Source organism: Oncorhynchus keta, chromosome 22 (genome assembly GCF_023373465.1).
Source record: "Oncorhynchus keta strain PuntledgeMale-10-30-2019 chromosome 22, Oket_V2, whole genome shotgun sequence".
Lineage (NCBI taxonomy): Eukaryota > Metazoa > Chordata > Actinopteri > Salmoniformes > Salmonidae > Oncorhynchus > Oncorhynchus keta.
In genome coordinates, this window is record NC_068442.1 from 25599676 (window position 1) to 25612633 (window position 12958).

At 42.3% G+C, this 12958-nt stretch overlaps 1 protein-coding gene across 2 annotated transcripts in view; it reads right to left on the reverse strand.

Moving 5' to 3' along the window:
- Window positions 1-12958, reverse strand: part of LOC118401230 (repulsive guidance molecule A-like) — a 17619-nt gene continuing 4661 nt past the window's right edge. Inside the window, exons 1-4 of one of the 2 annotated variants that reach the window (XM_035798577.2) lie at window positions 12390-12646; window positions 12183-12301; window positions 7322-7833; window positions 1-4887 (exon numbers count right to left, since the gene is read on the reverse strand). In XM_035798577.2, the coding sequence (XP_035654470.1) occupies window positions 4180-4887; window positions 7322-7833; window positions 12183-12301; window positions 12390-12391 (1341 nt within the window). In that variant the 5' untranslated portion in view covers window positions 12392-12646 and the 3' untranslated portion in view covers window positions 1-4179. Of the gene's footprint in view, window positions 4888-7321; window positions 7834-12182; window positions 12302-12389; window positions 12647-12958 lie in introns of those variants that run through there. The other variant, XM_035798576.2, reaches the window with a different exon arrangement.

The following is a 12958-nucleotide window of genomic DNA, read 5'->3' on the forward strand; positions in this document are numbered from 1 at the left end:
TGCTGTCTATCTTTTATTTAATAAATAATTTACAGTATAAACAGTTTGTGGCGCTGCTTTTGTCCTACATACACAGTTTGATCTTTCTGGCTTCTCCCAATCGGACATGTTTTTTAAAATTTTTATTCCATATTTTTCTACCGTTACAAGTCTGGCAACCTCTATTCACAATCAAGTTCAAACCAAGTAAGAGCCAAGTGAAAAAACATAAAGTGCTTTAAAATGAAAGACATGAACACCAAAAAAACTTTCTTGTATTCCCTTAGTAGACATCTAGGTGGATGGAATCAAGGTTAACTTGTCTGCTCCTGAGCAGGTAAAGGAATGCTCTGAAACTACAGTAACCAGTATAGGATTCCTGCCATTAATGGATAGCTGAAAACTAGGCCCTGACAACCCAACAGCTTTGTAATGTTCACGTTTTCACTAAATCCTTTTTAAATAAAAAAGGTCACATTCACCAAATCTTCTCATATACAAAACTGTAGTGATAAATTCAACACAACAGATAATACAATATTTTAGCAATTCAACAACAAACATGTATACAATCACACATTACACATGTAGAACCATATATCAAACTCACAATACAAATTACATCTATAATCACAAGATTCAGTGTTACATTCATTTTTGTTTCTTTGATCATCTTTTAAGGCCAGACTAAGAACAAACTGCACATGCTCCCATAGCAGTAGTTAGGCCAAATACTTCAGTGTAAGGATATATTACCTTTTAAGTTGTTTAATAGATGAGTGCTAAGGGACTAGGAAGGTAAAACCCAAAAATATTCAACCGAGATGAAATCGGAAAACCCCCCGAAGCAAATCGTCTGACAAGGTTTTATCCTTACTTGGGTATACAACAAATAATGCAAATCAAGATCCAACCAGAATGAAAGGTTCAATGTCTTCTTCATATAACATGCCTTTGAAGTATTAGTACCTCCAGCTTCAAGATTTAGAACTTGATTAAATCTGTATTGTGAAAGTTCAGCGCTATAGCATGATTGACATTTAAAGGCAAAGCTCCTGGCTCGTGGAGACTGCATCCATGATAAACGCTGCATGTGCCGGCTCAATCAGAAATGACCTGTCAATTTCGCACTGAACTTCCGCTGTACGAATTTAAACAAGCCCTTATGCTTACTAAATGAATGAAATTACACAGACAATGCAATGGAGAAACTTCAACACATCAAAATGGTACTGTAGATCAGTGGAGGCTGGTGGGATGTGCATGAGCTCATTGTAATGGCTGGAATGGAATCAGTGGTGGAAAAAGTACTCAAATATCATACTTGAAAAGTTTAAAAAAAATACCTTAATAGAAAATGACTCAAGTAAAAGTCCCCCAGTAAAATACTACTTGAGGCAAAGTCTAAAAGTATGTCTTTAATATACTTAAGTATCAAAAGTAAATGTAGTTGCTAAAATATACTTAAGTATCAAAAGTAAAAGTATGAATCATTTAAAATTCCTTATATTAAGCAAACCAGACGGCTAGCCAGGGTCACAATAACATCTACAAACAAAGCATGTGTTTAGTGAGTCCGCCAGATCAGAGACAATAGGGATGACCAGGTGTGTGAATTTTACCATTTTCTGTCCTGCTAAGCATTCAAAATGTAACGAGTACTTTTGGGTGTCAGGGAAAATGTATGGAGTAAAAAGTACGTCATTTTCTTCAAGAATGTAGTAAAGTAAAAGTTGTCAAAAATACAAATAGTAAAATACAGATACCACAAAAACGACTTAAGTAGTACTTTAAAGTGTTTTACACCACTGAATGGAATAAATGGAACGACATCAAACAATTAACATATAGAAACCATGCGTTTGACTCATTTCCATTGATTCCATTCCAGCCGTTAAAATGAGCCAGTCCTCTTATAAAACTCATCCCACCAGCCTCCACTGCTGTAGCAGTATGACATATGACAGAAGATCAAATTCAAAACCAGAAACTGACAGCTTATTTACCATGCTGCGCTGAATAAGTCAATCAACTAAGTTCAAGCAGTAGCACCAGCGTTCTACACAATCCAAATGGAAACTTTATCGCAAAAGTTCACAGAGAAAGAGAGTAGTGAAAATTCAGCTGTTGGGAAAATTGTTGGCACCAGGGCTTGTTCTTTGGCAAAGATTAAAGCCATAAATTAACAGGTCTACAGACAGATGCAAGTTGTATGTTCCCTATAGCGGAGCCATGTCAACACCCTCTTTCACGTACAGGGCCTGCTCTCTACAGTGGTCAGTAAACCACATTTCCATCCACAGTTTTTATGTGGGTAAAATCATACCGTATAAAACAAATCACGACAGTGGTGTTAGAAACAGGAGGTTTTGGTACAACTTTATAAATGCAGATAAATAATTTGTTCATTCATCTTTTTGTGTTGGTAAAATTATGCGAGAAATGGCAGTGGAAACCCCTTTATGCGCAAATATTAATAGAATAACCATCATATCTAAGAACTTGGAGTCACGTGATGATATGGTGTGTCCTCCGACTAGGGAAACAATGCCGCTTATTAGACGACAGACAACTTCACAGGGTGATGAAAGTGTACGGTGATGAGCTTGATGCTCCTTTCCAATAAATGTTGAGGGTCTGACATGATGATTGATGCTTGACTGCCATTTGACAAATATTCTTGCTCTTATCCATAATAATGTCAATGTAGACAAGCCTACCCGCACTGTATCTGCCAGCTGTTGGCTAGAGCGCATGTGTCAAGACCAGAGTAGGTACATTTTCTACAATTTGTGACAAAACTATCGGTAGAATTTAAAATACAATGGAAACTAATTGAACTTAAAGTACATTTTGTGTGCACTACGTCATCACACTGATTTGTATCCGCGAAAAGTCCATTTGGTGGAAGCACACCATGGATGGGAAAACATTTTATTTTAACCTAGTGTGACTATACCTTTCTCAAACCCATCACATTGCCAATATACCTACATCTGCAGGGAACTGTTGACTGCCTAGACAACAAATGATCTGTAGAAAACTATTTCTTGGCCATGATACATTATACATGAAAGTTGGTTGGTTGAATAAAGAGAGATACTGTGTAAAGGTGATCTGCGTTTCTGCATTGTGTGCCCTTGGGAGAGTTTGTTCAGGGCTTTTTCCTTATGAACATCTCCATTCCTAATTAGACCTGATACAAAAAAATACATTTATCATACTTAACACTTTAAAACGGCAATATTTGAACTAAGTCTTTTTGACACTGATTGACAGGTAAAAAGTTGGGAAAATATTTTTTTACTGTCTGCCAGTTCACTTATAAGTAACCACTTGGCAGGCAGAGGCAGTTTCAACTGACTCTAGACCACCATGACGGTTCTATATTGGAACCTGGGGTGCAATATAACAACATTAAGAAATATTTCTCCCAAGGAAAGATTTCTTGCACTTTTGAGTAACACTCACTCTCACACACAACTGTTTCTGGAGCACACAATTAACCACAGAGGTGCGCACGCACACACAGACAGAGACAAACAAACACACAATGTTACAAAAGACCTGGCGTTATGAGCTATTAATCTCCACAGCAGACAACTAGACTCGCTGCTCTGACATCCTTTTGGCTGAGAGCTTCCTCCAAAAAGCTACAGCTTTTCCAAAGCTGGAAGATCATCAAACAGGGAGCTACTTCTGGCCAGAGGTTAACAAAAGCCCCTGTCATGTCGTCTAGCCCATACCCATGAGCCACAGGGAGCTCCACTGGCTTGGAACCAGTGAGGTTCTTTCTGCAAGAGATAATCTCGTCTCACTTCCCCATAGGCGCATGCAGTCCCAGTGGGAATGTGGGATTTAATCCCAGCTTGATATCCAAAGTACTGGGGCTCCTGGGCTCTCCTCACTCACCACTGCTCTCCTTCATCAAAGGACCATTCCTTAAACCAGCAGAATGAATGTAATGATAGGTGGGAGTACATAGAGCTCACCTCACCACCAGATGGAAGTCAACACATGATGTCAACAACAAAACAATGATGAAACCATGGCTGGGATGAGTTTGATTGCACATGGGCTGCTCTGTCCCCTCAGAGGCATGGAAGGGCTTGCGGACTCCACTGGCCACCAGCCACTGAGGACAGAGCAGTGGTGGTGAAGTATGACACGGTGAGAGCACTGTTTCACACCCACTGACAGCTAGCATAATGAGGATGATGTTGGCAGAGGACTATAGATGAACAAAACAGCCAGAAAGTTGAGGAGGACTAGCGAGAACACATCTGATCCCCTTGGCGCTGCATTACTCCCAAATGCATCCTTTTCATAAATGTGGTATTTGTCCTTATTGGAGTGGAGCATTTTCACATCCTCAAAGGCATAGTAGGCAGCCATGGTGAAGTTGACATCCCCGGAGGAAAGCAGGTCGAACACACAGGACTGGAAGTACAGGTCCTCCACTGGGAGGCGCTCTTTACACTTAGCCATGGCAGCCTTGTAGGTAAACCCATGGGGTGGGCTGCCAGTCCTGCTCAGGCCGTGGCCCTCCACTGCACGGGCCCTGAATGTCCTGAAGTCGATGCGTTGGTTGGCGGGGCAGCCGTGCAGGCAGAGGTACAGGTCCTGGTTGTCTCGGTCTTCTACAGAGTTCACTACTTCCTCTGGCATCCGCACAGCAAAGGTCAGGTATTGCCCCACCTGCCGGACCACAATGGTTGTACCGATGTAGCGTGCGTGGATCTCCACCTGCCTCCCAGGCACCTTCTCCACGATGCGTAGCGTGTTGGCCCCGTGGCGGTCTCCGCCATTCTTGGAGCCATCGGCGAACGCTGCAGGCAGCTCGTCTGTCTCGGCATGATACATCTTCTGGTCCACACACTCCTGGAAGTTCTTGAAGATGATTGTCAACTGTAGCAAGAGAGAGGGGGTTAGAAATAGCAGTCAGCACAACAATAATTAGCTCATTCAATACATTTCAGGTAATGGTGGAGCCTTTTGAGGCTGAAATTAAAAAGGGTACATATAGACATCAAATTAATGAATTCCTTGAACACCAGTTGAATTTAATAACTGTATGGAGGCTCTCTATTGTCATGTTTATGTGGACAAGAGTTAGTGGTAGGGCTACACAAACGACTGAGGGGTATCTTTGTGCTTTGGCATTAAGAACACCAGTAGTTTGTGTAATGCAGACCCCACCCCAGTTTCACATTTCAGCTCTGCCTCAACATAGGGGAGGCCAAAGTAAACGGCCTCAGAAAACATGGGTATAGGCCATGTTAAATCGGGCCTTAGTGTGCAGACACAAAGACGAGCCATTCATAGTGGTGAAAAACATGCCTGTGAACCCCAGAACTATGCTCTGGGGAGTGGCACTGGGCCAGTAGGGGAGAGCATGCTCTGCGGCTAATTAACTCAGGCTGGTCACTTCTCCGCTTGCATGGTTTCATTAGGACGCCAGTGAGCCGTTGTCACAGAAGTGAGCCCGGTACAGCCGAGAGGCTCTAAACTCAGAGTGGAGGGGGGAGGGGAGCACGAAAATGCCTTACCCAGTGAAGTCATCTGCCACCCAGCCCACCCCTCAATCTCCCGTTTTCAAAGGACAACTTTATCTAAGAACATGCAAAAACCCTGTGCATAAAGAAAATATTTGCATCATTAACCTTAATGAAGGTAGTTAGTGTTTCCCCTATATTAATTTGGCAGCAGTGGCCCATCGCTGCTAAATTGTCGCCAACGCTAAACAAAAGTCATTTTTTTATATATTTCTACTGAGAAGAGCGTTTAAGTGGATAGTCATTGACTCAGCTAGCATGTCACACTGGTAGAGTATACAACCGACAGTTCCCATACACTGCAGCAGGAGCCAATGTTAAGCAGAGCTCCAGCAATGCCATGGTCTATCTATAACCAGGGAAATCTTGTTTGTATAGGCTGTAGCATTGTTTTCTCTTTGTCCAGACTGAATAACTTAAAAAGCTGTCTAACTTGTTTCCAAGTACAGCTGTGTACAAATATAATTACCGTAAGTGTACAGAAAAAAAGCCTGAATGCTGAAAGTGCATCATTAGGTCTGATGATGGAAAATTGGTCTTTCTCTTTATGTGATTGAGGACAAAGTTTCAGTGTAAACCCTGAAGTCAGGATACAGCGCACGGAGGCCTTTTGGTCACACAATCACTATTGCCAAAATTTCACCAAATGTGGACCGAATATTAAGTGAATTCACAGACTACAAATTCTCTGGGTTCTTGGTTTTCCCCTTAAGTTATTAGTGAAAGTAATTTCAGGGTAAACCCTCCAGGCCGTCCAATGTACCATAGAAGCAAAACAATGATAATTGATGAGGTATGAGGGCCAACTAATGTGGAGAAAATGTCTGCCGTTTCCTGCATGGCTTGAGCACTTAGTTAAAACAACAGTTTCTAATTCACATACACACAATGCTAGGGTATGGACTGCTACACATACAGTGGGCCTAACATTAGTCTTGGCTGTTAACAAAACAAACAAAAAAAGCAAGAGGGCTGGAGCCACCTGGTAACGTTTGATATTTATACTGCTGTTATAATACTGGCATATCATTTGTAAACCTTATCAAGATCCCAACAATTGGTCTGTGTATTGCCTCTTGGACTGCGAGGGAACTGATCCAAACATTAACCAGAGTCCACAAGGCTGTTCCTACTTCTCTACCCACATTAAAGAGGCCCAGAACCTTACATACGAAGGTCTTACTTACGATACTATTTCTTGATTTGAGAGCTCCTACAAACTAATCACTGCAGTACAATTTGTCTGTTTACTGATTCATACAAGCCGGCCAACATATTTTCCCATTCCCTGAAAGGGCTTTCTTTAGTAAGAAAATGGCAGAATAGAGGAGTACCAGCCTTGGTCAGGACAGACAACAAAATGTTCCCTTTCCTAAAAACCTCTACCTGGCATTTTAACACAGCTTTCCTTTATGGGCCCATATTGGAAGCTCAATTATCTAATAGTGGACATAGCTAGCTATCAAGCTATATTTTTTCCTATTTCTGAGTTCTTTACTTAGAAGACTTGTAATACTCTCCTCCGCAGCAGTGAGAAGACAGGTGTTTTCAGAATTTTTTTGCAAGGTCTGTTGGTATTTCTATGATAAAAGAAGTGGTGACATTTTACTTCAAGCGATTAGTTTTGCTAGGTTTCAGTCCTTGGCAAAGAATTTATCACAGAATACTTGATCAGTAGTTAGACTGTCTGGGGATGCCTGACATTGATAACTGTGCTGTGCCCACAATATAGTCAATGACATGGATTCAACATGTGAATATAATAGAGATGTAGAGGCTCCTCTCACCTTGCTGGTGGCCGTAGCAGAGGAGCCAGGCACGACAGGTGTGTTGGTCACCTGAACAGACAGGTATTTGTTATGGACAAGGGGCCAGGCTCCCTCAACCTTGCAGGTCTGGAAGTCATCGCTGAAAGTACGGAGGTGCGGGTCTCCAAAGAAGCCACAGTGGGTGTAGTTGGGTGGCGAGGATTGGCGATGAAGGCTGCGTTCGTAATGACACTGCTCTGGCCCATCGGAGCGCTCCTGGCTGTCAGGCTGTAGCTGTGGTGGTGGAGCGGGGGTCCGGGCTCGAGGCTGAGTTGTAGGCCCCTCCTTGGAGCAGTTGTTCTGGCTCATGAGATCCTCTATGCCATGTTGGGCTGAGTGGTAGGCTAAGTCGCCTCTGCAGGTGCGTGCGGTGCGGCGTACACAGTTGTTGTACGCCCGCAGCGCAGTACAGAACTCCTCCTCCGGGCCGGAGCTTGAGGTGGAGGCCCAAAACTCAGAGTTACACTTGAGGATCTTACACTGCAGACTCACTGTAGAGAGAAAAAAACATTAGGACCATAGTTCAAACAAACAATGGAAAAACCAATACTTACAATGGACAGTTGTTTTATGTACTAAGAATTTTAAATAAAAGCATCTGTGTGTTTTGAAACCTATAACAATAACCTATGTAAGGGCAATGCCTTCTATTTAGACTTCTGTAATTCCAAAAAGCCCTGCAGCATCCTTTTAGTTTGTCCATGTTTTTTCAGTGTCAAGACAAATTGAGCATTTATTTCCATTAAATAACTCTGACCTCATGTGTAAAGAAACCCAAAATTCCACCACATGTGGATTCCAAGTGGCTGCCATTTGCCAAGTTCAAATCAATTCTGCTCTGAGATTTCATAACACTCAATGAACACCATCGTATTCTTAAAGAACATACAGCACACAAAGTGAGATTCACAGTTTAAGAGATACAGTAGACTTGCAAAAGTTAATGCATCACCAAAAATATGTATTTTTGTAGAAGACAATGTGTATTAATTTAACTTGTAAAAAAATATATACAAACTTTATTTCAACAGGGACATTGGGGGATAAATTATTAAAAACACCAACATACACCTCAGGCCACTCTTGTAATGGCACCGGAAGAGATGACTGCCATTTTACAAGCGCCTAACCAATTGTTCTATTGTGTTGTCCTTTGTCGCGCTATTTGTAACTTATTTTGTTTCTGACGCTGTCTCTTATGACCGAAAAGAGCTTCTGGATATCAGGACAGCGATTACTCACCTCATACTGCACAGACGCGAAGGATTTACTTCAGACACCAGACAAGGCACAAATCCCCGTCATTTGCATGAAGAGACAGAAATATCGGGGACATAGGTCAGGGTGCCATGTAAGGATCTGACGGCAAGCGGCTAATCCGCCGCTGCCATCAGTCCTATTAGCCAACGTGCAATCATTGGATGAAAAGATAGATGCATTCCGATCAAGACGAACCTGCCAACGGGAGATTAAAAACTGCAATATCTTATGTTTATCTGAGTTGTGGCTGAACGACGACATGGATAACATACAGCTGGCGGAGTTGTCCGTGAATCGTACTACACCAGCGCCAATGCTCGTCGGATGTAGCAGGGCGTAAAAAACTATTACGGACTACAAATGGAAGCACAGCCGAGAGCTGCCCAGTGACATGAGCCTACCAGATGAGCTAAATCACTTCTATGCTCACTTCGAGGCAAGCAACACTGAAGCATGCATGAGAGCACCAGCTGTTCCGGACGTCTGTGTGATCACGCTCTCCGTAGCCAATGTGAGTAAGACCTTTAAAACAGGTCAACATTCACAAGGCCACACAGGGCCAGATGGATTACCAGGACATGTACTCAGCATGCGCTGACCAACTGGCAAATATCTTTACTGACATTCTCAACCTGTCCCTGACCGAGTCTGTAATACAAACATTTCAAGCAGACCACCATGGTGTTCTTGGGCACAGGGACTATGGTAACCTACCAAATGACTACCGACCCATAGCACTCACGTCTGTAGCCATGAGGTGCACCATTATCCCAGAAACTATAGACCCACTCCAATTTCCATACCACCCCAACAGATCCACAGATGATACAATCTTAATTGCACTCCACACTGCCCTTTCCCACCTGGACAAAGAAAACACCTACATGAAAATGCTGTTTTTTGACTACAGCTCAGCATTCAACGCCATAGTGCCCTCAAAGCTCATCACTAGGCTAAGGACCCTGGGACTAAAAATCTCCCTCTGCAACTGGATCCTAGACTTCCTGACAGGACACCCCAAGGTGGTAAAGATATGCAACAACACATCTGCCACACTGATCCTCAACATGGGTGTGTGCTCAGTCCCCTTCTGTACTCCCTGTTCACCCACGTCTGCGTGGCCAAGCACGACTCCAACACTATCATTAAGTTTGCTGACGACACAGAGGTTGGCCTGATCACCATCAACAATGAAACAACCTATAGGGAGGAGGTCATAGACCTGGCAGTGTGGTGCTAGGATAACACCTCTCCCTCAATGTGATCAAGACAAAGGAGATGATCGTGGACTACAGGAAAAGGAGGGCCGAGCACGCCCCCCATTCTCCTCGACAGGGCTGTAGTGGAGTAGGTTGAGAGCTTTAAGATCCTTGATATCCAAATCACCAACAAACTATCATGGCCAAAACACACCAAGACAGTCGGTAAGAGGGAACAATGCCTATACCCCCTCAGAAGACTGAAAGGATTTGGAATGGGTCCTCAGATCCTCAAACGGTTCTACAGCTGCACCATCGAGAGCATCCTGACAGGTTGCATCATTGACTCTGTACCGGTACCTCCTGTATATAAACCCGCTACTGTTATTTTATTGTTGCTCTTGAATTACTTTTTTTTATTACTTCTGTTTATTTTAGTAAATACTTTAACATATTTTTCTTAAAACTGCAATGTTGGTTAAGGGCTTGTAAGTAAGCTGTAAGGTCTACACCTCTTGTATTCGGCACATGTGATAAATACAATTGTATTTGAATTAGTCAAAACAAGCTACTCAGAAGTGTTAACTGCATAAATTCACCAATTGGTATCCTACCCAGTGTTTTCATTTATACTATATCCTCATGTTGCATGGCTAAAAGCCAGAAATCAGTCTTTATAAAACCCCCACCAGGGGTGAGGAAAGACCTTTCCACTTGAGAATCCAGCTCGTTGAAGTGAACCGGAGGGGGTATGAGTTTGTGTGAGCCAATGTGGGAGGGGGTAGTCTTCCAGCTCTGAATGAAGACAATGTAATTTGCCATTGAGAAGAGACCAGCAGAGTCATAAATTAGCCCTGTGTAAAGGGATTAGATCGAGTTTCATCAGCAATGGGTTGAGGCAATAGGTGGTGGGGGTGCTCCAGGACCAGAAGAGAGGTCTCACCATTCCACAATTCAAACTGGATATAAGATATCCACCTGTCCATTGCAGAAGGCCGTAATCAAAGAGTAACGCAATTTTCAACAGGCATTCCCTGGTACTTAAATTACATGAGCTGAAATTTAAGTTGCTTTGGGAGGCATGAAAACAGGGGTGGGTATATAGGGCATAATAGATGTAATTAAAAATACCAATACAATTGGATCTCCTAGCTGTCGCCTAATAAACAAACTTCAGTTTAGGCCTTCATTTCCTCCACCAAACTTTTCCTCAGAACTCAGCAGCCAACACTTTCAGTTGAATGCTGATGGTTCTACCACACCACAACAACGATTTCCCCACCACCACCAAATGACACACCACTCCCGCCTCAGCAACTAATAAACTTCAAAAAGGAACACTTGCATTTGTCAGTAAGTGATTTTAAAGAAACCGATAAAAATGGTAGGCCATCATTGTAAATAAGATTTTGTTCTAAACCGAAGTGCCTAGTTAAATAAAAGGTTAAAAAAATAAAATAATGAAGGTTGGCAAATTGAGTTCTATGGGGCATGGAGATATGGTATTTTTGTATCTCATAAACAGGAAAGTAAGACCATTATTAGCTGTGCTTGATCAAGTTTTATTTCATGTTTACTTTTACTAGAACCATGCAGGTCAAACAATTAATAAATAACCTAAGCATGGTTATGAATTGCTCAGGGGGAAATTCGATGTGCAGTTCAGGGTAACTTTACTTTTGACCGAGGCCAAAATAAAAAGTCAAATCAAGAAAGTAGGCAACTTTAGTAAAGGGGGATAGAATCCGTAAACCCTACCCCCATCCCCCCAAACAAACAACCGCACGGGGGTGTAGCACTTGAGTAGTCTAGAGCTGCGTAAAACGGTTAAATTAAAATAAGACGTTATTTCTATAACTAACCGAAAATTATTATGACTAGCACAGGCCTCAAACTCACAACATGGACCACAAGAAAGGCGAAATAAGTGGCTGTTTGCACCGACAGTCGATTCCACGGGTCTCTTATATTTTATGCATTTTGCCAGTGTTGACATGCAATTTATTACATTTGTGTTGATACACTCAAATATAGTCTTTTTAATACTATGTGAGCTGCAAAACTTGCAAACGGATGCTACATTTGTAGAAAATGTACTGCTTTGGCACGACGGCAAACGCTTTTGCTAAATGTAACAATGCATTTATGTATCCATTCTGTGAAGCTTGTTTCAATTTAACATTGTATCCGTGAATATTGCACCAATGTAACGATGTGTCTTGCCCTTTTCATTGTGTGGATTTTGCCGTCATCGTGGTACTGGGCTAACCTTGCAAGACCTCAAGAGAGTATAACTAAACAAGGATTGTAATAACTACATGAATCATATTAACACCGCTTACGGAGGCATGATTCAATTAGTATCTCTAATATTATCTTACCAGAAGGAAACAGGCAAAGAAACACAACAAGGATCTTGCCGACTTCAAGCGCCGAAGGTCCTCCTGCTCCTTTCCCCATAACCATCCATCCAGCACGGGGTCGCACTTCTCTCCTCTCCCTGGTGGAATCAAATGAGAAGGTGGAAAAATGAATTAGGAGAAATTCGTATCGTCTATCTGGTTGAATAACCCAAATCAGAAGGCTACATGAGGTCTGGAGTTAAGGAATGCAGGCATGTCCTCGAACAAGAACTTGGTTCGAACTCTCGAAGTAACTTCGCCTTCTTTCTAGAAGCCTATTGACTGCACTCGAATTCCTCAGCAAACAGTGAAAGCTGGCAATCGATCTTCCATTTACGGAGTCAGGAGATTCGATTTGATCTGGCCCGGTTTTTAACCGGTTGAAAAGTGATTGCGTTCGTTTAGCTGCTTCCTGGGCGTGAGCCGTCATGTCTAAATGGGATACAGCTTTTATCCCCCCCAAAATGTGGGGTGCATTATAGCTAACCCTAACCTCTTTGCTAACCTTAACCAAATAATCCTAACCTGCTGTGTAAATTATTCTAAACCTGGTACGAAAACAACAAAAGCTGTATCCTAAACAAAACCTGTCTGAGCCAGTGCCAAACAACTGGCCTATGCTGGCTCAAAACAAATGTGAAGTAGTCACCTAGGTTATGCACGTGGAGTAATGAGTATGATTTTATGTTTTCACATGCAAAGGTGATTGCTTTTGATTTATAAAAAAAATCTGCCTTCCCAGTTAAAACTAGTGG